The 24,945-nt window shown below is 59.7% G+C and overlaps 1 protein-coding gene across 2 annotated transcripts; it reads left to right on the top strand.

Annotated features, from left to right (window-relative positions):
- CDK18 (cyclin dependent kinase 18) lies at positions 1-24,945 on the top strand. 2 transcript variants are annotated; one of them, XM_045787526.2, is made up of 16 exons: positions 1-104; positions 15,515-15,672; positions 15,759-15,898; positions 16,484-16,609; positions 17,433-17,489; positions 18,309-18,423; positions 18,613-18,707; positions 18,926-18,988; positions 19,664-19,787; positions 19,894-20,014; positions 20,794-20,891; positions 21,120-21,225; positions 21,356-21,398; positions 22,102-22,192; positions 22,517-22,594; positions 23,379-24,945. In XM_045787526.2, exons 2-16 carry the CDS (start codon positions 15,549-15,551, stop codon positions 23,411-23,413), a joined length of 1,416 nt encoding a protein of 471 aa, XP_045643482.1. In that variant the 5' UTR covers positions 1-104; positions 15,515-15,548; the 3' UTR covers positions 23,414-24,945. The 2 variants fall into 2 exon arrangements, with proteins under 2 accessions (XP_045643482.1, XP_087712778.1); XM_087856652.1 differs by lacking the exon at positions 1-104 and adding an exon at positions 6,442-11,966.

Raw genomic sequence — 24,945 nt, 5'->3', positions numbered from 1 at the left:
CCGGGCAGCGACCCCAGCAGGGCGCAGGGCACGGCGCCCAGCCCCGCGGCACCCCGGCTGTCGCGGGCGGGTGCCGGCGCGCCGCGGCCCCCAGGACACGCGCGGTGAGTCCCGCGGGCGACGCGCAGTGTCCGGAGGGCTGGGCGGGAGGCGCGCCGGGGGAGGAAGGGGGCGGTCGGAGGAGGGGGCACCGCGGCGCCGGGTAAACCGAGCAAAGGTAAGCGGAGCGGCTCTTAAAGGCGCCGGTCTGCTTTTGCCTTAGGGCGGGAGGTTGGAGGGAAATGCCGGAGCGCCGCGGGGCGATCGGAGATCACGAGGCGTGCAGGCTCGCGCTTTGGGGGGGGGGGCGGTGATGCCCGAAGCAGGCCCCTCCCAAGTTCCAGGTGCGCCGGTTTGCCTTCGCAGATCCCCCCCTCTCCCTCGGGGAGTCTCCGCCGGGACTCACTCTGGCCCCCGGGCTCCGGGCTGAACCCTAGCAAGCAAAGTTTTCCACCCAGGTTCAGACCAGGCGCTTTCTAATCGCCCTTCCTTCTGGGAAGGGCAAGGGTCGGGAGTCTCCGGTGACGGGAGACCCGCGCGAGTGTGGGGCCAGATCGCGCCTTGAAAGGCTTTCTGGGCTCCAGTGAACTTTCCAGAGTGACAGGCTGGAGGGTGGGAGACCAGAGCCCAGGGGTGAAGGTGGAAGGACACGTGAAGCCCTGCAGGTTCCAGCGTGGGGGCGGTGGGGCCCTCTGGGGATTGCTGCCGCTTCTCGGACCCCCAGGAGACCGCATGGGCCGTGGTCCCCACCCCGCAGCAGCAGTAGGCGAAGGGTTAATAGAGCGGTGGGGAAGGACAGCGGGTGGCCTGTTGCGCCGTGTGGCTTGAGGATTCTGCTGTAGGGGGAGCGGGGGAGGGGGAGAGAGGATCAGAAATCTGAAATCTGAAATTGGGTACCGGCTGGAGGCCTCTCTTCTCTCCCTGCTGGCAGCGGCGGGAGTTCCCTGGAGCTGTCTGCAGGCCCTGTGGGCGTCGGGCTGTGGAGAAAGTGACCGATTTTCCGTGCTGTGGGGTCAGCACCCTCCTAGGCACCAGTGGCCTCTTTCATGCACTCCAAACCCTTTCCTGACAGCAGGGGTAGGAAAGTTAGGGCTGTGTGAGGGGTGGGGGTCAGCTCCCCAGAATCTCATCCCCACCCCCAGCCCATCCCTCTGCAGTTCCTCAACTGTGGCCTGGATACGGTGACTCACTGCCAGCACCGGCTTGTCCCCCCTGGCCCAGACCCTGTGAGATGCAGGTGGCCTCTCCCCCTGGGCATGGGCACACAGCACATTCCAGGACCCTGGGCAGGGGGAGCAGAATCCTCAAGGATGCTGGGAGGACTAGCTGACAGGGAGACCACCTGTCAGAGATCCCCCCCACCTTTAGTCTAGCCTTGGGAGGGGGCCGGGACACATTGCTTAGGGTTAAGGGGAGGCAAGGGTGGTCCCAGGCAACACTGGCTTCTGGGTTTGGGTCCTCATCTTGAGAGCGGTCTGGAGAGGGTCACCTTGCCACAGCAAAGCTGCTGACTCGGATTACTCTGCCCCGGCCACCTCCTGGGCCGCTGATGAGCCTGGGAGGCTGGCCTCCCCCCACCCCTGCAACCTCACAGCCTGGGACTCTTCCCCACTGGCCACCCATTCCCCGCCAGAATGGAGCCCTCGTTCCTCCCATGTTTATGGGGATTTCCAGAGTCAGAGTAGACTTCAGTAAGTTACACCTGAGTTCTGAATGCCTTAGTGGCTACCGTTTATAGACCAGCTCCTGGGTGCCCAGCAGCGTGTCCCACGGCTTCATAAAGTAGGTCTTACCATCGCACGTTATAGGCGAGCAAACACAGACTCTGAGAGACCAGCTTTCCCCAAGTCTCACATAAATGGGATCTCGCCCACTTTCATCTGACCCTGAGCTCCCCCTGCTCACAGTCCCTGGGCCACCCTGGTGTTCTCTGGTTCGACATCAGTCCTCAGGAGAAGGCAGGATGGGTGTGGTGCCCCGGGTACGGAGGCTCCCGCTTGTCTGTGCCAGGCAGAGCCAGGCTTCTCCACGGGTCGCAGGAGAGGAGACACCAGATCCCTGGAACAAGCAGGTTCTTGGTCTGAGATTTCACGGGATCCGGCCACCTGCCCGGGAGGCCACCCCCGAGGTCCCAGGGGACATGACGCTGCCTTCAGGGCTACACCGGTTTTCTCTGGAGACCCAGACTCTGTCGTCTGCCGACATGCCCCATGCTGTAGGGCAGAGCCTGGCTTGGTCTTCCCAGCTTCTGCCCCAACCATGCCTCTTCTTTCTGGGGTCACTCTGTTTGGGACTTTCGTCCAGCATCTCTATCCATCTCTCCTGATTCCTTTCCTTCTCTAAGTTTGAGACCTAAAGGGGAGGGCGAACCAGGGTCTTGTTGGAACCCAGGTCCAGAACATATTAGCTGACCCCCCTTTCCCCAGCAGACTCCTGAGCTTCTCTGAGCCTCAGTTTCTCGATCTGTGAAGTAGGGGTCATTGTAGGGCAGGTTGCTAGGTGAACTAAATGAGATAACACATACTGCCTGGCATGGAGCAGATGCTCAATGACTGTTAGTTGAGCTGTGCGTGGTTATTCGGGAAGGAAATTTCCCAGTTATCACACCATGCCTGGCTCTCGGGTAGAGACCAAGGCAGGCTTTCCTAATCCCAGCAGCCTGGGCCCTGAGCATCTTTCCTGCTCTTCCAGCTTGGGGAGGAAGGGGTAGATGGAAACCTGCCAGGAGGGGACCAGGAATCTGTGTTGTGGGGATTCTGCCCTCTAGTTTCCAGCATGAGCAAGGTGGGCACTGGGAGCGGGAAAACCAGCAGCCTCCAGCTCCTTGGCCTGGGCTGAGAAGACCCTCGCTCACCACTTCATGGATTACAGTCCCTGTTCTGCTGTGTTGTCTGTGAGGGAGTGGCTGGCCTGGGTCCAAACTCACCTGATTAGCTTCAGCTCGTTTGTTGGGAACAAGTCACATTTCTCTCCTGTAGCCCTGTGTCCTGCCCTCACCCCTTCTCTCCCCGACCCTGGACCCTTTGCCTTTGCCCTGCTGCCAACAGCTGCTGAGTGGGCGCTTTGCCATCTCCAGGGGGTGGGAGCGCCCCAGGGTTAAGCTTGTCTTGTCCTGGTCCCCAGAGCTGCATGCATAGCCCTAGAACCCAGCTCTAAGGCCGGGCTAACTGCAGTTCTGGGGCCAAGGGCCCAGGATCCCCACAGAGCCGGGGGCTGGGCCCGGCAGGAGCTGGCCAGGGGTGGGGCCCAGATCAAGGAGAGGGAAAGCTGTGGGCGCATCTCAGCCAGGACTCCTGTCTAAAGGAGAGCCCATCTGCTTCTGAAATCTTCACAGTTTCATCTGTAGGGGAGGAGGGATACGAAGGCAAGTATGAGGTCTGGCTTGCAGCCAGAAAGGCTGTTGAAGCTCCTCGCAGGCATGAGTGTCCCTGGTGAGACAGGACACCCTGGGTTCAGGGACATTGGCCAGAACTTTCGAAGGGATGGTGGTGAGACCCTCTTTCTTGGAACCGCGGACCGGGGTCTCACCTGTGCTCCCACCCCACCTACCGACATCAAGTAAAGTCTTCCTTGGAATTAGAGGGCTGGGGACAGACAAGGCGACCCTACAATGGCCGGCTGGTCATTCATTCATTCTTTATACGCGAGCGCCCGCCTTCTGCCCAGCGCGGGTGGGGGCAGTTTACTGGCTTCGGGTTGGCTCCAGTCCTGCCCCTGCTGCTGAGTAAGGTGTCTCAGGGGCAGGACCTTGCTCACCCAAGCCTCAGATTCCTCAGCGAGAAATGGGGGAGAGTGGGACTGCTACTTCACGTGCTGCGAGGACGTCAGCGAGACAGTGGCCACGCCACTGCTGGCTTTTGCCTCACCTCGTGTCATTAGCGAGGGGCAGTGGCCGACCGAGTCACTGGGCCCCGCGCGGCAATTCTCAGTAGCTTGGCTTCTGCTTGGTCCCTGTAGCAACCAAGGCTGAGGCCTCAAATGGGGGAAGGGAACTATTCTTAAAACATTTCTAGTCTCCCTCATTCCAAGGACCTTCTGCATTTTCTTGTTACTGTCATAAGTTCTGACAAAACTCCAGAATGATTTCTGTCTTTACACCCTTGCTTCCCTAAAGAAGTCTACCCTTTCTTGCCTTTGTCGGGGGTGGGGTGGAGTGGGGAGGCCCTTCAGGAACCTGGGCTGCTTCTCTCCTCTGGCCGCAGGCATCCAGCAAAGGAGAGCCTTGCTGTTTGACCAGGCCTGGTCTGTCCATCCCCGTGTCGTGGTAGGGTTCAGTGCCTAGAAGCAGGTAGGAGGTCCCGTGCCCGAGGGTATCACTCATAATGTCAGCAGTGCTGGGTCTCCAGACCACCTCTGTCAGCAGGGCATGGGATGAGGCCAGACGAGGGGTCCCAGAGCCCCTCCGTGTTCATGGCATGGAGCCGCGCGGGCAGTACCCCTCACCGTGGCTAAGCCGGGTGCCATGCTGTGGGCTGAGACCATAGCTGACATTGCTTCTTCCCTAGGCAAGGGGGTCCTTGAGTGGGCTGCCGATTGCCCTGGTAACATTGCCCCGTGGAGGGAGGGCTATCTCTGGGCAGGTCCTCGCAGTTCCCAAAGGAGCAAAGAGAGCATTGAAGTCACGGTCACAGGCCCTCCATTCTGGTCTCAGCTCTGCCCCTTCAACCTGAGTGGCCTTGGGCAGGTCATTCCCCTTTTCTGAGTCTTGCCTTCTTCAGCTGAAAAATGAGGGCACAGACCAAGGGATTTCTAAAGCTCCATCCGAGATAACTGGTCTGTGGGTCCAACTTTTGCCAATCCCGCTGCTAAGGTGAGCTGTGCTCCAAGACTCCAGAGGGACCCCGCCTTCCATTCTTTTAAACTCTGAAGCACAGACAAGGCTTCCCCCAGCCGAGGCCTGCGAAGCCCGTCCCTGCCACGGCTCGGATGACCGAGGACACCCTGGAAGGCCTCCCCACTGCCAGATAAGTGGAGAAAAAGAACCTCCCAAAGGAATGGGTGATGGATTCGAATACCGGACAGACACTGGAGGCTCAGGGGCAAGCCTCCGTGTGGGGGCTCTCAGCCACCTCCAGCCCCTTCTGACCTGGCATGAGCCAAGAATGGTCTGTACAATTTTAAAGGGTTGAGGAAAATTCAAAAGAGGAAAATAATATTCTGTGACATTAAAAACGATATAAAATTCAGATGTTGGGGTCCCCGAGTAAAAGTTGATTAGAAGACAGTCCCACTCGCTTGTGTCCGTCTTGTCTCCGGGCACTTTCTACAAAGGGGGGAGGGTCATGGGATTGCAGCAGAGACCATATGACCCCCAAAGCCGAAAATATTGACTATCTGGCCTTTTACAGAACAAGTTTGCCAATCCCTGTTCGAGATAATTATAGTTCTCCCCAGGCTTGCACTAAAGAGTTTTGGAATCTCAATCTAAAAATACTTTCTTTTCATTTAAAAAGAAGTGTTACTTCTTCTAACTTAAGCAGCGAATGGCCATTATGGAAGTATTGGAGGGTACAAGTAAGCAAAAAGAAGATATGAAAGTCACTCCCAGTTCTGCCACCCAGAGGTAACTGCTGTTGGCAATTTACCTTGTATCTTTCTGGATTATACGTAATGTTCATGTTTATAAGTGTGCGTGTATGGCACGTGGATATCCAGCACACACCGAGCTTTACGAGTTGCACATAGCCACCCTTTTCACTTAGAAACACATCTCAAATTATTTGCTCCCTCCAGGCTCAGTGAGGTTTATTCTAGTATGTCAGACGACCCCCGCCCCCGGGACATCCAGACAGCAGGGCGGGGAGTCAGTGGGACCTGCTCATTGCCACCCTGGGGCTTGCTGGGGCTAGAGCTCTGGGTCTGGGAGTCATCCGCACATGGCTGGCGGTTGCCACCACGGGAGAGCATGAGGTCACCAGGAAGGGTGCTCAGAGGGGAAGAGCAGAAGGCCGGAGAGGGAACTCTGGGGAGCGCCCGGCTTTGAGCGACAGGTAGAGGAAGTGAGTCTGGCAGATGGGGGAGGGAGAGAGAAGCCGGAGGAGAGCCAGGAGGCCAGGGCAGGGGAGGACAGGGCGTGGAGCCCAGGACAACGGCTGCCCCCCACCCCCCAGCAGGTACTTGTGGAGTGAGTGAGTGACTAGGAGAAACCACCCCTTCCCCGAGCAGCTCCAGGCAGCAGGTGCCACTGAAGGGGCATTTAGAGAACAGCTGAGCAATGGTGAGTTAGTCGTTCAGAAGTTTCTCAGAGGGGGCGTTGGAGGCAGGGAGGAGCAGGAGGTGGTCCAGGCCTGGACCCAGCCTGGTGGGAGGGAAGCCATGCTGAGCGTCAGGAGTCCAGCTTGCCCTAAAGGTTGGAGAATATTGGCGGGGGTCCTGTTGGAATGTGGGCCAGACCGGGGGGGGGGGGGGATGGGGGGGGAGGATGGGAGTGGAGTATAAATAGGAATACAGTCTAGAGATGCTGGGAAAGCCTCCCCTCCTGCCCTCCCTGCTCCTGAGACCGAGAGGTCCCCCAGGGATGCCCGCACTTGATGTTCACAGGGACCTCATGACAGACCACCGAGAAAGCTGCCTTCTTGCCTGGGTGAGGGAGAGCTAGACGGTGGGTGGACTTGACCTGCCTCATTTCTCCTCCTTTTCGTCGTGAGGAAGATGGTGGGCAGTAGCCTCTGCACTTAAGCAAATGGAGAGGAGACAGGTGTGTGCTGTTTCCTTTGGGACTGAAGGAAGACCTCAGAAAAGGTTCTTTGGGATTTTGAAAACGCTGTGCGAGGCGGCTGAGGGACCTTCCTCGAGGGTCTTTAACAGAGCCTGCTAAAAGGAGCAGGGAATGTCTTCTCTGCCTGGGAGGGGAGGCAGGCCTGGTCTGGAGGCAGGGCGATGGGGGGAGGGTCTTGCCTTTACTGTCCATTGCCGCAGCCTCTGGTCTAGAATGTTCTGCACAGCCAGGACCAGAGCTGGAGGAAGGGCGCCTTGTTTCGTCTTAGCACTTGCAAATCCAGAGCCTCCCCGAAGACTGCAGACCAGACTTAGCTGGATCTCAAAAAGGGTTAAAAAGAAAAAGCAGAAGATGATATATGGGCCTCCGTTGCAATGAGGAAGGCCCTAGGGCCCTCCCAGACCCCCTCCCCACCAACCCCGTAGGCCCCAACTCAATGATGTTTGGTGGGAACCTAGCATTAGGTCTTTCGCCATCCCCAGTTTGTCCCTCACTGTGGGTCGTCTGCCCAAGCGGAGACCTCCACAGGCCTCGCTGAGGGAGTCGCTGCCCTGCAGGCAGTTTCCCCCTGTGCCTCAGTGGTCCCCCCACCCACCCCCGCGATTGCCATCGGAGCCAAGAGCTGGCCAGAGAAGGCAGGTTAGGTTAAAGCTGAAGGCTTTGAGTCCAGTGGGCAACTGACAGTCTCCTGGCTGCTCTCTTGTCTCCAAACAGCCCCTAGAATTCCAGACTCATAGCTTTCAGATATTTACTCATTGGTCGTTTGAGGGTTTGCTCAGTGCCAGGCCTGGGGTGTCATGATGAGTCAGACCCAGTCCTCACTCTTAACATGCTCACAGGCAAACCAGGGAAGTAGACAAATGAACAGGTGCCGTTCAGGGAGCCAGGCGCTCTGCTAGGGGATGTCCAGGATGCCAAGGCTGGGGCCGGTAAGCTCTCAGGCCAGGGGAGAAGTGACGGTTATCGCAGAAGGCCTCTTGGAAGACGTTATGCCTTTCTCCAGCCTTGAAAATGTGAGCACTTGACTGGCTTTCTCTAGTCCCTGGCCCACCAGTCCTGCCAATGTCCCAGGTTCCCACTGAGAGTCAGGAGAACCAAGGATGTTCGGGGTCGAGGGCTGGTTTACTGGACCACGGGCCCTGCTCTGGGGTGCCCAGAAAGAGGGCAGGGCTGGGCCCACCTACTCAGACTGGAGCTGGCCTCATGAGATAAACCTAGATACAGGGCCTTGGCTGCACTGAAAGAAGGAAAAAACCAGCATATAGTGCACGCAGACAGAACATCCTGGAGGTTCAAGGGGACTAACGGTCTTTGTCCTCAGTGGGCCTGATATGTATGTAGAGGAAAGAGTCTTAAACAAGCCTTTGGGGCGCAGTGGCCTGGTGACCTCATTCATTCCCTGAGCACCCCGTAGGCTGCTTAAGGTGCTGGGCAAAGAGCTCACCAGTACCCTGCTCTCGTCCTGGAGGACATGACAGTCTAGTGACAAATGTACACAGGCTGGTGGGGAAGCAACAAGGAGGAGGCACCCCATTTTACCTAAGGGGAGGAGGTGTGGCCATGTGTGGCTTTCCAAAGGAAGCGACAGTTGAGTTTGGAAGTTGTAGGCAACAATGAGGAAGAGCATCCTGGGCCAAACGAATGGCACGTGCAGCGCTGTGGGGCACGAGTGTGGTTTACTCTGGGAACGCCAAGTACACCCCGTAATACTGCATCCTCCAAGGAGTGGTGAGAACCGAGACCCAAGAAGGAGACAGATCAGAACACAAGAGGCCTGGTCTGCTGGGCCCTGGAGTTTGGACTTCCGTCTGAGGGCAGTGTGATGTTGAAGAAATTTAAAGAGGGGAGTGACATCGTCAGAAAGCAACCAAGAAAGTTAAGTCTGGTAGGCTCTTGGCAGTTGGATCGAGGATGAGATATTCTCCCCATTTAGCAAACAGGGAAACTGAGGCATGCAGCCTTTTCCCAGGTCATGGTCCTGGTAAGTGGGAAAGCTGGGATTTCTTCCATACTCCGAGCAGCAGAGAATTTTGGAGAGCAGGCCTGGCCAGCATGTGGCCCTCATTATGTGACATTTCCATCAGGTGGGACCCTGCAGGGGTAAATGGTACATTTGCCCAAAGAGCAGGGGCGGCCGTGAGCCCCAGACATTTCACCTCCTGACCACGCTTCCTGCACGTTAGCCCTACCTGCTCCGGGAGGGCCTTCCCGGCCTGCTTCCTGCATTCCCAGCAGAGGCTGCGGGAAGCGTCTGCTCACTGGCAGGACGGCTGCAAGGCCTCTGTGTGCTCCTCCAGTCTGGCCACCCAGAAGGCCCCAGGCTCCCAGCCTCTCCTCCAGGCCGGAGCTGGGGCGGGGCGAGGACAGGGATGAAGGCTGTGCGTGCTGCTGCTGACTGATCGCCCCTGAGGTTTGTCGCAAGCCAGGGAACCCGATGCCCCGTGCTATGCGGGGCCGGGTCAGGGGGAGGATGAAGGAAGTGATGCTATCTGCAGGGCTCCCTGAGGCACCGCTCTCACTGGGAGGAGGGAGTGTCTCTGAAGTCCCAGCTCATGACGTCTGCAGACTTGGTCAGCCGTGGCCTCTTGTTCTTTTGAAACCTGCCCAAAGGCCCAAAGTCGCAGAGTGGCCAAGGCGGGGGGCAGGGAGAGGGCGGCAGAGGGGGTCGTGTCATAAGGATCCTGGCCAGTGATCGGCCTTCGAGACCGAGGCTCAGACCCTCTGGACTCCAGGGAGTGGGCCGCTGAGAGTTACATCCTTCAAGCCCTGCCCCTGGGCCCTCGGAGACAGAGATCAGAAAGAAAAGAAAACAGGACGCAAGCAGAAGGGGAACTTGGAGAAGCACCTGACCAGGTCCTGGAGCCCAGCAGGTGCTCACCATGGGCCTGTCTGTGGTCTGCCAGCAGCCCCAGGCAGAGGGGGTGGAACACCCCAGCGAGAGGGGCGCTTGCAAAGCCCTTGCCGGGGCCCTGTGCGAGGAGGCACTTTCTCGGACGGTGCCCGTCGGAGGGCCAGCCGCTGGCCCCGGGGGGCCGGGAAGCCTTGCCGGACCCCAGGCCTGAGCTAGCCAGGGTCCAGGTGCTGGAGCCAAGCTTGGGTTGTGGGGAACGGGGAGACCAGAGCCCTTGCAGGCAGGGGGCTGGATCGAAGGGCCTTGGGTGCAGGCTATGAACTGGGGCTTTGTTCAGGGAGGAGGGAAAGGGCGTCTCGGAGGGGTTTGCTGAGAGGAATCTCAAAGCCTGGCTCCTGGAGGTTAAGAGAGGAAGCTGCCCCCCGCCCTCCACACCCGTCTCACTCCGGTGAGGGGGGTGCTGCTGCCCAGCTTCCCTCAGTGCTCTGCCAGCCTCCTGCCTCCGTCGTTTCCCAGTCAGGGCCTGGCGGGTGGCCCAGGCCTGGGCCAGGTGGTAGGTCTGGGGCCTGGCAGAGGCTGACCTGGGAGCAGCAGGCTGTGTGCCCTCCCTGGGCACTGGGCCTGTGCGCTGGCCTGGCCTGCTGTGGGAGCGTTCTCCCCTCCGAGGACCGGGGCAGAGAGCGGTCCGCCGGGAGGCTGGGGTCCTCTGCCCCGTGTGGCCCTGGTGAGTTGTGTCATCTAAGTCGGGGGGACCCTGCCCACCTGGTCTTTCCCTCTCCGTCAGGTGCCTCAGGGCTGCTGGTAGCTGCCCACACCCCTGCTTCCCGCCCCTTTTCCGTCGGGGGTCTCAGAGCCCTTTGTAGGCTGGAAGGAGGGCCGGGAGGGACGTGTCCCATGGGCTTTATCTGGGGCCTCTTTGCGTCTGAGCAGGAGTCTGAGAGAAGAGGAGGCGAGCGCTAACATCTCCTGGCGTCTTCCTTGTGCCGGTGCTACGCTCCCGGCGTCTGCGGACACAAACCCAGTTTCTGGTCTTCCCTCCCAAACCTCCGCTCCAGCATTCCACTGGTGGCCACACCATCCTCCCAGTGGCTCCAGCCAGAGCCCTTCAGAGTCTTGCTCGACTCTTTTCTGACACCCCATCTGCCCATCCCTTGGGCTTCACCTGCAGAATATATCCAGAAGCCAACCGCTTCCACTGTGCCCACACTGGTCTCAGCCTCCACCATCTGTCCCCTGGAGCTCAGCAGTAGCCTCCTGACTAGGCTCCGTGCTTCCTGCCTTGCCCACACAGTCTGTTCTCCACACAGTAGCCAGAGGGAGCCTGTTGAAATCTAAGGGGGATCACGTCACTCATCTGCTGAAACCCTCCTGTTCCGTGTGGGGGCCAACACGCTGCTCTGTATTCCCCCGTGGCCGCCCCTGCAGCCATACTGCTGTTCCTAGAGCATACCAAACTCACTCGGCCTCAGGGCCTTTGCACTTCCTGTTCCTGCACTGATCTGCTTCCCCTCGATTCTGCATGACTCGCTCCCTTGCCTACACCTTGGAATCTTCCTGAGATGTCACTCTCCCGCGGAGAGCTTCCTGACCACCCTGTTTAAAATTGCAGCACCCCAGCCCTGCACCGCCCCCCGTCCTTCTTTGCTATTTTATTTTGCTCCATTGCACCTGTCACCATCTAACATCCTGGGCATTTTATGTATTTATTTTCTTGTCTGTGCTGCTCCCCACCATTAAAATGTAAGTACCATGAGGGCAGAAATTATGTCTTTCTTTCGTAAGTAGATTCTTGGGGCCTACAACAGTGCCTGGCATGTGTAGCGGTTAATAAATACTCGTCAAGTGAAGGACTAGAGCCAAAGCTAAGAGAGATTATATAACCAAAGTGCCACCATCCAGCCCTACTGGTGGTGGCACCAGAATGAATTTGGCTTTTAATTTGGGATGGCGGTGGAGGAGACCTGGAACAGGAAACGGCTCTTGCAGCCCGGGCCCCAGGGAGGGGCAGAGTGGGGGGTGCTCCCCTTAGGAGAAGCAGGGAGCAGTGTGGTCACGGAGTTTGTGCGCTTAGTAACAAGCAGGACATTGCTGCATGATTTTGAGCAAGTCAGTCTCATCTGGGAGCCTCCGTGTCCTCCACGGGCCAGCAAGCGGACGGAATGGTGGATCTGTCGGAGCTTCTCCTGCTACGGTTCCCAAAGCTCAAGCCTTACTCACAGGGCACGGCACGGAGTGGCCTCTGGGCAAGTGTCAGCTTCCTCGCGGCCTGGCTCCTCCCTCTCCTGTGCCACCCGCTGCTCTGATACCAGCAGGAAGTTCTGGGCTGGTTGGTGTGTGCCCAGGAGGAGATGACAGGAGGTAGGCTGAGAACTTTAGGCTCACCTGGCAGCGGGGCAGGAGGGAAGGCCTCGTTGTGGGGTCTGCTTCTGGGGGGGTCTATGCCCACAGTTCCTGAGGGGGCCTGTTCTCCTCCAACACCCCCCCAGCCCGGCCCAGCCGGGCCAGCATCCCTGGATGCCCAGCTCCCTCTTCCCCTGGCACCAGTTGCACGAGGACAGCCCCAGATGGCTCCCTGGCCCGGGGACAAAGGCCACACTGTGCCCAGCCTTGGGCTGGCCTCAGGCTGGGTCACACTGAGGCCTTCTGTCCCCACATGGGGGTGAGGGGCAGACAGCAACAAGGTGACAGGCCTTTTTCCTGTCTCCCTTCCCCCTTGACCCCCCAAATCTGAAGAGCTGATTCTCTCAAGGGAAAAGTGACAGAGGCATCTTATGTCTTGAGCGAGGGAACAACAGAGAGCATTCACTACTCAGTCTGCCCTGTCACACCCAAGACCCTGCCGGGTTCAATGCCCCGATTGTCCCCCGCAGAGAGAGGCGTCCACTTTCTGCTGTGGTCACCACCCCTGCCGCCTGCCTTGCTGCTGCCATCAGTAAGTCCATCCTTATATCTGACCTCCATCCCTCCTGCTCCAGTGACAGCCACTTCCTCTGGGTCTCTGGAGCGGCTGGAGGACAGCCGGTCCCCATCCGTCTGCATCGCCTGGCCTTGCGTTCCTGCTTGAGAAGCCGGCCTCAGCTTCACCCTCCTTCTAGCTCCCCAGCCCACCCTCCATCCCACCTCTGCCCAAGCTGGAGGCTCCTTGCTGCTCACTGAACTGAGGGGACAGCAGGGGCAGGTGCTACTCAGGCTGGATCTCTTCTGTTTTGCAGAAATTGGGGGCCTTCCTCCCAGAAGGCTTCTAATGAGCCCCCCTCCCCCACAGGCAGGAGCATGGGCATAAGATTTATGGCAGCTACTGGTGGATTCCTGAGCATGAACCCAACATGCCATCCCATAAATCCCAGACTGCAGGACGGCTTTATGGGGGAGCCCTGTTTTTAGAAGGGGGCGTGACTAGTCCCTCTTGGCAGAGCTCAGATCCGAAGGAACCAAGTGCCTGGCTCCCCCCCCCCCCCCGCCACAGCCCTAGGCTAACCATGACCCGAGCCTGGGGCATCAGTCTGCCCGGCAGACATTTCTTCCCTACTGTGTGGTGGTGGGGGGAATCCGGGGAGGGGGGGGCTCTGCTGCTCCACTCAGCCTGCCTTCTGCCCTCCTGCACGTCTCCAGCCCAGAGGATTCCCTGTCTCAGCACAGGAGGGCAATCTGGGATCCTGGATGGATTACCGTCCCTTATCTAGACCTCAGATACTTCTCACCATGGCTCCATTTCCACATCACTGGGGATGCTTTTTTTTTTTTTTTTAAGATTTTATTTATTTGTGAGAGAGGGTAGGGGGCACAAGCGGGGGGAACAGCAGCCAGAGACAGAAGCAGGCTCCTTGCTTAGTGGGAAGCCTGACGCGGGACTCGATCCCAGGACTCCAGGATCATGACTTGAGCCGAAGGCAGATGCTTAACTGACTGAGCCACGCAGGCATCCCTGGGGCTGCTTTTTTAAAAAAATTCATGTTCCCAGTCACCATCCTCAGTTCCAGACTCCGAGAGTGAGACCCAGGAATCTGAATTTTTAAAAATACTCCCTGGTGCTACTGGTGTTCGGCCAACTTTGTAAACAAGTGACCTGTCCAAGGGGGACAGCTCCCTCGCCTGTCCTGCTGGGAAATGTGAGGCAACAGGTAGGACACATCTAGGTCCTCCTGTCCCTGGCACCCGTATGCTGCCGCTGTCTCGAAGCTCCCATTATGGGACACCCTCTGGCCCCTGGTGGGTGAGGCGGGGTGAGTGCCCTCTGTGAGCTTCACGGCCGTGCGTCCTACAGACAGCAGCCCCGAGAGCGCACAGGGCCCGGGAAGAGCGGCTGAGGCTGGGGGGCAGGAGTGAGCTTAGGGACCGGAGTTCCCCCGAGTTCCTGGAGAATAGGGCCCACGCTTCACTCCCCCCTGCAACCCCAGTGCTTGCACGTAGTGGCTCTTCAGTCCTCACTTGTCGAGAGGAACCAAGTGAGACTCCGGGCCCCCGGACAGAGGTGGGCTCCGCCGGCGCCAGCCTGAGGGAGGGGGGCTGCCAGGTCTCTGGACTCAGGGCTGCAGCAGTGCCACAACGCAGCTGCATTTGGGGCAGCCAGGAGCCCGCCGGCCCCAGGAGGGGACCCTCTCCGGGCTGGCTGAGGGCAGAAAGATGGTCACGAAGCAAACATGTTATGACCCAGAATCCCTTAAACCAGGAGGATTCGAGAGGGGTCTTTGGCAACGGGGTACCGGATAGTGATTGGGAACAGGCTGTGCCGGGGGCTCAGGTAAAAGCTGGGAGAGGGTGCAGGCTGGCCCCCTCCCATCACAGGACTGGCCCTAGATGCCTTCTTGGCAGGTGTCGGTGGCGCGCTTGTGAGGCATTTGGTCCCTGCTCCACCAGGGGGTTTGGGATGAGCAGGATGGGGGCAGACACACCAGAACTTATGAAACCATGGAGGGGAGCGGTGGGGTGGGGGCGGGGACTGGGGAAGCAGGGGGCACCGATCAGGGCAAGATACAGAAGGACGGGTCTGCAGGAAGAAGCAGTCTAACTGCGTGGCCAGCAGGGTATCCCCTCAGAGGGCATGAGGGCTGGGGAGCCCCAGGGAGGGAACCCTTTCTGGCTCAGGAAGGGGCCTTGAGGTGGACAGAGCAGCCCACCCTTCTCCCCCACTGTGTTCTCCGTGGCATGGACACCCTCCCCCTCAGGGCTCTGGCAGGAGAGGGGCTCAGCCTCCTGTCCCTGGGGCCCTTTTTTTCCGGCAAGCTTCTGTGTTTCCCCTGAGACCTTCAGCGGCTCCTGACCTCCCACATTTCAGCCGGAGAGATGGGGCTGGGCCAGCTCAGAGGCACACGTCCCCTCCTTTGTCCCTTCTCCTTTCCAGTCTCCCAGGGACCTAAGACAAGCCAGAGAGGGACCTCCAGGTGTGAGTATCAGGGTGAAGTGGGGTTTGGACCAGACTCTGTCACCAGGCTGCAGGCCAAGCTGATGTTCTGGGCGTCAGTCAGTCAGGCTTCCTGACGGGGTGTTGACATACTCAAGCCAAAACACAAGTTGGTAAAGAGCTATTGGCTCCAGTTCTGGTCCCCTCCCTGCCACTCCAGGCCTCTTTTGAGAATTTTCTAGACTTCCAGCAGCTCAAAGTTTACCATCTGGCCCTGGTGAGGCCCCCAGGATCCTGCTGGCCCACCCTACCGCACGTGGCTATACTGATGAATGCATAGTGTGACTACCTCCCCAGGGCCGGGGTGGGGGGGCCGGGGGACGAGAGTCACAGGGAGGGAGAGGGCTCGGTCCTGGAACCTTGGTGACGAAGAGGCGACCCCAGCTCCCGAATGCCAGGCCCAGACCTCGATGGGCTGACGGAGACCAAGACCCAGAACTCGCATCTGCTGTCGCCCGGCCTGGTGCCTTGTTCTCACCTGCTCCGCTCCCCTTTCCCGCCTCAGGCCCCGCCGCCTCCCCACCACCTCCCCACTGACCATGAACAAGATGAAGAACTTTAAGCGCCGCCTCTCGCTGTCAGTGCCACGCACCGAGACCATCGAGGAGTCCTTGGCCGAGTTCACAGAGCAGTTCAACCAGCTGCACAACCGGCGCTCGGAGGGTGAGGGGTCCGGCCGCCCCCGCCCCGCCCTTGCCGGGGGTGGACAGAAGTGGCGGGGGCAGGCAGCTGACGCCTCTCCCTCTCAGACCTGCAGCTCGGGCCTCTAGGCAGAGACCCCCAGCCAGAGTCCAGCACCTTCTCCCCGGCAGACAGTGGGGAGGACCCAGGGCAGCTGTCCCCCGGCCTGCAGTACCGGCGGCAGAGCCAGCGCCGCTTCTCCATGGAGGTGAGGGACTCTGGGCTCTCCCTGGGGGGCGCGGCAGGACTCACCGAGGGTGTGTGCCCGAGGAGGGTGGCTGCCTGGGAGCCAGACTTCATGGGTTCCAATCCCAGCTCTGCTGTCGACCAGCTCTGTGACCTTGAGCAAGTGTCTCAGCCTCTGTACACCAGTCTCCTTGTGTTAAAATGATCATCGTGAAGATTAAACAAGTTAATATATACCGAATACATAGAACAGTCCTGGTACACAGCAAGGGCTAGACAGTCGACTACTGTTCTTAGGACCCGTATGTGTGGGCCCATGCATAAGAAAAATAGGCTTCCATCCGTTGGAATCTCATTCTATAGATGGTTATGCTGCAGCCCAGAAAGGGGACTGGACCTCCTGAGGTCACAAAGCAACCCCTGTGTGTTCACATTTCTCTGAGCACACCTTTGAAGCAGCTGTGAGCCTGGGGTCACAGCCGGTGGTTTGGCCCCACTGGGGTTGCTCCACAGGGGGAGCCAGGCCCTGGGTGAAAAGTGAGGGTCCCACAGCACGAGGTAACCCGGAGCAAACACGGGTGTCCCTGTCTCATCCCGGACACTGCAGGACACCAGCAAGAGGCTGTCTCTGCCCATGGACATCCGCCTGCCCCAGGAATTCCTGCAGAAGCTACAGCTGGAGAGTCCAGACCTGCCCAAACCGCTCAGCCGCATGTCCCGCCGAGCATCCCTGGTGAGTCCCAAAAGGGTCAGGGGTCACCGGGGTAGACGCCCCCCCCTCAGCCTGGACGGATGGGTTTGAGTTTTGCCTGACCCAGCGGAGGCCTGCCGTAGTTTGTGGGCCTCTGGCGCCACCTGCTGGCCTCAGCGGATTCACGAGGCTTGTAGTCCTTGGTCAATGTCCGTTCCCTGGGTGAGTCCCACCAAGGCTGGAGCTGAGCCCCAAGCCTTCCCTGGGCCCCCACGGTTTCCACTGCGGTGAGACCCGTAGACCAGCTGGCATGTGCTTTCCAGTCATGGCTGTTTATCATATTTCCTTGGGAGCATTTTGCAAAACGTGGACTCTGGCCCCCACTCCAGATACCTACAGAATCAGACTCCGGGTGGTGGGGCCCAGGAATCTATATTGTTAAGGGTCAGGTACTACTGAGCTAGAGAAAGTATGGTGATGAGAGACACTGCCGGGGAGGCAGGTTCTGAACTGGACGCTTGAGGTACAGTGGAGAACAAGACATGGTCTGAGCAAGGCAGAGACAGGCGTTGAAGGTGTGTGGCCATCCCAGGTGCCCCGGCCCTGGCTCCGCCCCCTCCACTGGGGGGAGGGGGGCGGAGGGAAGAAACTCATACTTCCAAGGGTTCCGTTCTTTATCATGGGGATAGAGAGGAGAGACCAAGAGGCAGAACTTGTGGCTTCCCTCATCCCTGCTAGCCTCTGTTTTTCCCTCTCCCCAATGGGGGTCTCATTCCCTTCCCTCCTGGAGGCTGGCTCGGGGGTGTCATGTATGTGGTGCTGTGGGGCCTTCAAGCTCACAGGACCCTATGTGTCTCCCTCTCAGTCAGATATCGGCTTTGGGAAACTGGAAACATACGTGAAACTGGACAAACTGGGGGAGGTAAGAGGCTGGGCAGGACAGTGAGGAATGGGGACAGGGCCTTCCCCTGCCCACCCTGTCCTGCCTTCTCGTTGCCCCTGCCCCGCAGAGGCACACCATCTTGGCCATCCAATCTGACCCAGCCTTTTGCAGGTGTTGGGGTGGGGGGCCAGGTCCTGGAGGAGGGTCTGAGGATGGAGTGGGGCCCATGGGCTCTGGGCATAAACCAGTTTGTTTGCTTTTCCTGCAAGTATTTCTCTGGATTCAAATCCCATCTCGACCATTTACTAGCTCTGTGGCCTTGGCCTTGGGCAAGTGATGCGACCTCTTGTGCCTTAGTTTCTTCCTCTGTCAAATGGAGATGTAATCGCTTTGCCTCCAGGGCTGTCGTGGGGATGGACGAGGTTCCTATAATAAGCTTGCACACGCGCTTAGAGTGCGCACTGTGGGCCATTAGCTATTTCTGTTACCACTGAGCCACGCGGTGTGTCAGGGCTTTGGGGAGGCCAGGGGTCTACAGACAAGAAGACACGGCCCTCTCCCTCCAGGAACCGAAGAGGAGACCTCCCTGTAAACATCAACATAAGGAAGAACGAAACTAGTGTTCTAGTAGAAGGGCCCTCCCCTGCTGGGGGCTCAGGGGAAGGACAGTTCATTCTGAACAGGGAGGGCCGAGGGGCAGAGTCAGAGAGAGATGGGCCTTGGAGCAAACACAGAATTTCAGTGACAGGAGGAGAAGGGGGAAGGGCACAGCCCACGCAGACGCAGAAGGAGGAGGGCACTGGAGAGAGGCACGTGGGGCCTGAGTGTGGCTGGTGCTGCCGGGGTTCTTGTCCCCAGGGTACCTATGCCACAGTCTTCAAAGGGCGCAGCAAGCTGACGGAGAACCTCGTGGCCCTGAAGGAGATCCGGCTGGAGCATGAGGAGGGGGCGCCCTGCACTGCCATCCGAGAGGGTACAGCACCCTAGGGTCCTGTGCTCCTGGGCGCTCCCGGGAGGAGGGCTTCATTGGCCTGAGCCCCAGTGGGAGCCTAGGGGCAGAGAGTCATTGCTGGAGTGGGGGCTCCTAGGGCTGATCCCAGGAAGAGAGGGTGTGAGGGGTGTGGGGGGCCCCAGGGACCCAGGTGGGCTTGTCACCCCACAGTGTCTCTCCTGAAGAATCTAAAGCACGCCAATATTGTGACCCTGCATGACCTCATCCATACGGAGCGGTCTCTCACCCTGGTGTTTGAATACCTGGTGAGTTGGGCTGGGGCCAGCAGCTTCTCCCCTCCGGGGTGGGGGTGGGACAACGGGGGGACAGGCCAGGCCTTGTGCTAGAGTCAGGTGCTCAGATGCTCCCACGCAAGAGTGGGCCCGGGGGGTCTAAGGGCGGCTCAGAGCTTGGGCCCTGCCCGGGGAGGGGCTTCCGGCCAGGGGTGGAGGCAGGTCAGGGCTGAGCCGGCGCCGTGTTCCAGGACAGCGACCTGAAGCAGTATCTGGACCAGTGTGGCAGCCTCATGAGCATGCACAACGTCAAGGTGAGGGCCTCCGGCAGGCTCGCCCGCCCGCAGGCGCCCCTCTCGGTCCCCACCTGTTCTCAAGCCCAGCATGGGAACCCGCTCTCACCACCGGGGGCCCAGCTGCTGGAGTTGCTCAGACCTTCCAAGGTATGAGGGCGTGCAAGGTCACTGCCATTCAGGGAATACTGGGAACGGTGCTAAGCGCCCTACCCCACCGTGCAGACACACACCCTCTGCCACCATCTAGCTGTTGATATAAAATCCCCTCTCCAACTCTGAGCGTCAGTTTTCCCATCTGTCAAATGGGTCCATGGATGAAACGAGGCTTCTGGAGAAGTCTGAAGGGATAAGAGACCCCTTCTGGTCATTGTGAGAGAACCAAGGGCATAGCTCCCCACCCAGGTGGGCTTCCTGGCCCTGCGTGGCCCCCCTCACCCCCCCCCCCCCGGGGCCAGAGAACGCTCTGGCCTCCAGCACCCTGCTGCCTCTTCCACACATCTCGTGCCCTCCCCTGTGGATGGGATTCCCTGGATGGATGGAGCCCAGGGTGGGGCTCAGCATGGGTGGGGAACCAGGGGTGGCTCTCAGGGACCTCACTGCCCCTCCCAGCCATGGGGCAGAAACACAGGGTCTCCCAGGTGGGACACACTCTCGCCTTCCCCTGCTCACTGTTCTCGCCCCCTCCTCCCTCAGATTTTCATGTTCCAGCTGCTCCGGGGCCTTGCCTACTGCCACCGCCGCAAGATCCTGCACCGGGACCTGAAGCCGCAGAACCTGCTTATCAGCGAGAGAGGGGAACTGAAGCTGGCTGACTTCGGTGAGGACCGGAGCCCGCGGGGCCCGGGCGGCTCTGGCGCAGTCTCCCCAGGAGGGGGCGCTGCGGGAGAGGGAGCTGGGAGGTTCAGCGCCGTGTCTGTCCGCAGGCCTGGCCCGGGCCAAGTCGGTGCCCACGAAGACGTACTCCAACGAGGTGGTGACCCTGTGGTACAGGCCCCCTGATGTGCTGCTGGGGTCCACGGAGTACTCCACCCCCATCGACATGTGGTGAGTGAGCGCCGTGGGACCCGGGGGGAGGGGGCACGCCTCCTTGTTCCCTTTGCTGCATCAAGGCCGTCTGCAGAGAACTGCCTGGCCTCCTTGGACTAGAGGCCGTGTGACGGCCTCCTGAAGTAACCGGCTGGGAAAGAATTAGTCTGGACGACATTAGGGCTCCTCTGGCTCTAAAGAGACCCTCCAAGGCTCTGCTGCTGAAATATTCCCCCCAGGGATCCCCTAGGCGGTTGCCAGAGGGCACAGGAGGGCTGCCACAGTAAATAGGACGAGTCTTCCCCAAGCATCAGTTCGGCTGAAAATTTTGGAAAGGATCTATTATGTTTGTGTTAAAATTAAGTGCATATGATTTGGTGTAGAATGAAAGAAATCAGCCCCACTTTAAAGCTGAAACCCAGGTTTCTGATGAATGGCCACTGTGTTCTGTGCTGGGGCAGGGGGGGGGTCCCCAACAGAATGGATTATGGAACTCCCTCTTCCGGTGGGGACAGAGTTTGAGACAGCGCTGTTTGGGGAACTGCCACATGGGTGCAGACCCAAACTCCATGGAGTGAGGGGAAAGGCTAAAGTGCCCTGGAGCCCCGAGGAGCCCGAGAGAGGCCCCTGTGGCGGGTTGGGCTGTGCTAGCTTCCACTGTCCTGGGCTCCCCACCCCAGAGCCAGGACCCTTGGAGCCAAGGCAGGGCACCCTTGGTGCCCTGATGGAACAGCCCTAGGAAAGGCGGGTGCGGGGAGGCCCAGCCTGACGCCGATCCTGCCCATTGCTCCCCGCAGGGGCGTGGGCTGCATCCACTACGAGATGGCCACGGGGAGGCCCCTCTTCCCCGGCTCCACGGTCAAGGAGGAGCTGCACCTCATCTTCCGACTCCTCGGTCAGTCTCCGGCCGCTCCCTCCCTCTCGCCACCAGGGGGCGCCAGAACTCTGTCCAGCCCAGGCGCATAAAGGGACTGGGGAGAGGGGCTCCCACTTGCTCTCAACGGGGCGGCGACCCCTGTGGCCTCTGCCATTCTCTGCCTCCACCTCCTTCATTGCACCCTTCCCAGGCGCCCGTGGCCCTAGCCCCTCATTATGCCCTTCCCACGCCCTCTCATCTCCCCAGGGACCCCTACGGAAGAGACATGGCCCGGTGTGATGGCCCTGTCGGAGTTCAGAGCCTACAATTTCCCCCGGTACCTCCCCCAGCCGCTCATCAGCCACGCTCCCAGGTAGCCCTGCCGCCCCACACCTCCTCTCCTGCTCACGGTCCGACTGTCCCTCCTGAGGAGGTGGCCACGCACACCCCCACCCCCCACCCCCCATCCAGGCCAGGCCTGTGCCAGCTCCTTCCTCCTGCAGGTTGGACACTGATGGCATCCACCTCCTGACCAGCCTCCTCCTGGTGAGTGTGCCCCCGACCCAGCCCAGGGACAGGCAGCCCAATGGCAAATAGCACGGAAGCCCCAGTACCCCACCTCTGTGCTCACAGCTCACGCTCCCCCCCATATTCCACCCCCTTGCCCCACCTCCAGGCGCAGGAGGGGCGCTGGTTTCCACACAGTCATGGGAGTGGGCTCATTCTGAACTCAAACCCCAGCTCAAACCCATTTACTAGCTGTGTAGCCTTGGGCAAGTTATAGAATTTTCCTGGGCTTCTGTTTCCTCCATTGCAAAGAGGAATTAATATTCATATTTTATAAGCTGGCCATGAGGATACATTGAGATTATGCAACACACTTAGTATGGTACCTGTCTTGAAGGAAGCACACAGTAAAGGAGTGTTGTTGGTATTATGTGTTAATATTGCTATTATTAATGTTATGATCGTGGTGGCTTCAGCCTCTGTATCTCCATCCCAAGAGAAGGTCACTCTCTGGAAGTCCCATTTTTGGTTTTGTTTTGGTGGCTGGAGACCTGGGAGCCGAGCCTGGAGACTGCCTTGGGCTGGCTTGGAGGTGGAAGCTGGCAGCGGACCCTGGGGGCCCCTGGGTTAGACTCAGGCCCCGCTCATTCTGGCCATCTAACTCTGTGTAGGAATTGCACTGTGCAGAGGGGTCCCCAGAGTCCCCCAGCCAGGGCCCCATAGCCCACCCTATGCCTTTCAGTACGAATCCAAGAGTCGCATGGCAGCAGAGGCAGCCCTGAGCCACCCCTACTTCCGGTCTCTGGGAGAGCGCGTGCACCAGCTTGAAGACAGTGAGTGTCTGGGGGAGGTTGGGGGAGGGGCCAGGGTCACCCCAGAACCAAAGAAAGGGGGCAGCAAGTGTGTGAGTGGAAGAGCTGGAATAAAGAGGCCAGGGGCCCCCAGTCCCGCCAAGCAGCCTTGGGTGCAGGACTTCCCCTCCTTGGGTTCCCATATGTAACTAAGGAGCAATACTGTGGGATCTAAGAAGCCTGAAAGGCCCAGTTAGGGGCTCCTGGGGCAGTCCTGAATGAAGGGGTTCCCCAGCCAGGGTGCGCTCTGTGGGTGTGGGGGCCCCCACCCGGCTCTCTCCCTACCTTTCTCCTCTCTCACCACAGCGGCATCCATCTTCTCCCTGAAGGAGATCCAGCTCCAGAAGGACCCAGGTTACCGGGGCCTGGCCTTCCAGCAGCCAGGTAGGGGCTCGTGCCTCCCCCACCCCTTATTAGGGGAGACCGGGGTAGGCTGCTCCTCCCTCTTGAAGAACAGAGTGGGGAATCAGCATGGCCTCCCGCCATTGGCCTCCCTTCGGGGGGCCCATGGGGAGCAGGGAAGGGGCTGGTTTCCCTATCTCCTGCCCAGGCTTCCTCCCCCAGTGCGTCCCTTGTCAGCCCCCACTGCAGACACAACACTGCATGGGACAGAGCCCTGATGAAGGTGCACGCTCTCTCGCCTACATTCTGTCTGCAAACTGAATTCTCTCACCTCCACTCTGGGGGAACCATACCTTGTCTCTAGAACAGCTGATGGCCTCAGATGTGACGAGTGCATTGTTTCACACAACCCTAAAACACCCCTTGAAGTTGGTACTGTGTGTGTGTGTGTGTGTGTGTGTGTGTGTGTGTGTACATATATTTTAAGTAATCTCTACACCCAGTGTGGGGCTCAAACTCACGAACCCAAGATCAAGCATCACAGGCTCTACCGTCGGAGCCAGCCAGGCGCCCTGAAATAGGTACTTTGAATGCTCCCGTTTCATAATCAATGAATCTGAGTCGCAGGGGAGGTTAGGTCACAATGTCACACAGCTAGTAAATAACAGAGAGGGGATTTGAACCCCGGACCGACTGGCTTCTGAGAGCATACTTTTGCTGGCTCTGTCAGAGTAGCCCTGGAGGACGCCCTTCCCTTCTGGCCCCCGGGGCCCCCTTCTGTCCAGCCTCCTCTCTGCAGCCCCACCTCTTCCCCTCTGTTCTCCAGGCCGAGGGAAGAGCCGGCGACAGAGCATCTTCTGAGCTGCGCCCGCCCACCCGGCTGCAGCCCCCGGGATGAGAGGTCACCGCGAGCACAACGGCGGGCGGGACGGGGCCTGCGTGGCCCTGGGAGGACTGAGGAACAAGGGCTAATGGCTGGCCCAGAGGACCTCTTGGCAGCCCTGCTGGCCACGGCTGTTTCCTCTTCCTGCTTTCCACATGCCTCCCCCGTGGCCTTCACCTAGACCCCAACCCCTCTGTCGCCAGCCCTGGACCTGGGCCTGAGCGCTTTCCTGGGAGGAGATGAGGGGGCAGGGAGGGCCCTCAGACCCTTCCCCACCCTGAGGTGCTTGGGCACCAGCGTGGGACCCACACAGACGGGAGATCCAGGCGCCAGGCTGAGCACTGTGCCCTGAACGTGGGCACCGCCATACCCCCCCACCGGGGGCTACCTGCCCCACGTCACTCACTTTCTTCCCCTCTGAGAGCAGGAAGTGCCATGGCACCTCGTCTAGGACCCTGGAATCCTGGGTGCCGGTGTGCGTGCCAAAGCCCACCCCCCACCTGAAGGGAGGGTGTCCCCAGAGCAGCAGAGAATAGTAGCCCAGCCCTTGTCCACCTCCTCACCCTGTCCCCATTCCCCTCTCCTGGCCAGAGGCCCCCTATGCTGCTGGATGCCCAGCTGAGTCCAGAGGTGGCCTGGTACCACCAGCTGCACTCCTGCCGCCTCAGCCGGCTCCTGCCCGTCTCCCCAGTCTGAACGGCGTTGCCTTACTGGCAGGTGCTGGAGCGCTCACTGCCCCTGGAGCTCCGGCCCGAGCTCCTCCCTGTCCACCCTTTCCCGAGACTGGCCCCTGCTTATCTGGCCTGAGCCCTGATAAGCCAGCCCTGGGCCAGGGTCCTGGGGACAACACCCAGGTAAGGCAGGGTCACCCTGATCCTGGTGCCAGGCCAGCCTCAGCTCCTTGGGGCTCGCACAGCCTCCCCCGTGCCCTCCTCCCCGGCCCCTACTGCCCATGCTCCACCCCATCCTGGCACCAGCCTCCGTGTGCCCCCGGCTCCCCCAGAGGGCAGGGTGCCCATGCCAGCAGTCTGAGGTGGAGGAAGGTGGGATAGGATGCACAGGCTTTGATCCCGAGAGCCCCACCCCAGGGGGCTGGGAGTAGGAGGGGGCTGCAGCCCCAAAGAAGGCCCCCCACACCACCCCTTCCGAGCACGCCTGTTGTGTTACCAAGGTCTCCTCAACACTTGGCTGAATCTCGAATGGCAAGGCCAAGGGGAGGCCAGGCCTGGCTTTTCTACGCAAGCCCCCTACCCAGCCCAACCCCTAGGCCTGAGGAGCAGCCCTGGAGGGTCTTGGCCTCCCCACAAGTCCCTCCCCTCCTCCCCCACTGTACTGTGAATGTCCCGTGACTCAGCACAAAGACAGATAATATATTTAATTCATGTTGTACAGAAAAGCTGATTTGGACAGATTGATGCCAAAGATGGAGGACGGAAGGCCCTTCTCCAGGCCTCACGAGGGTGGGTGGGGCTTGCTCGGATATGTATATATATAAAGCGGACAGAGAGTT

Source organism: Ursus americanus, chromosome 2 (assembly GCF_024610735.1).
Source record: "Ursus americanus isolate L20-20 chromosome 2, mUrsAme1.1.p, whole genome shotgun sequence".
NCBI lineage: Eukaryota > Metazoa > Chordata > Mammalia > Carnivora > Ursidae > Ursus > Ursus americanus.
Note: the sequence above shows the minus strand (reverse complement) of the source record. Positions and strands in the feature narration are given on the sequence as shown.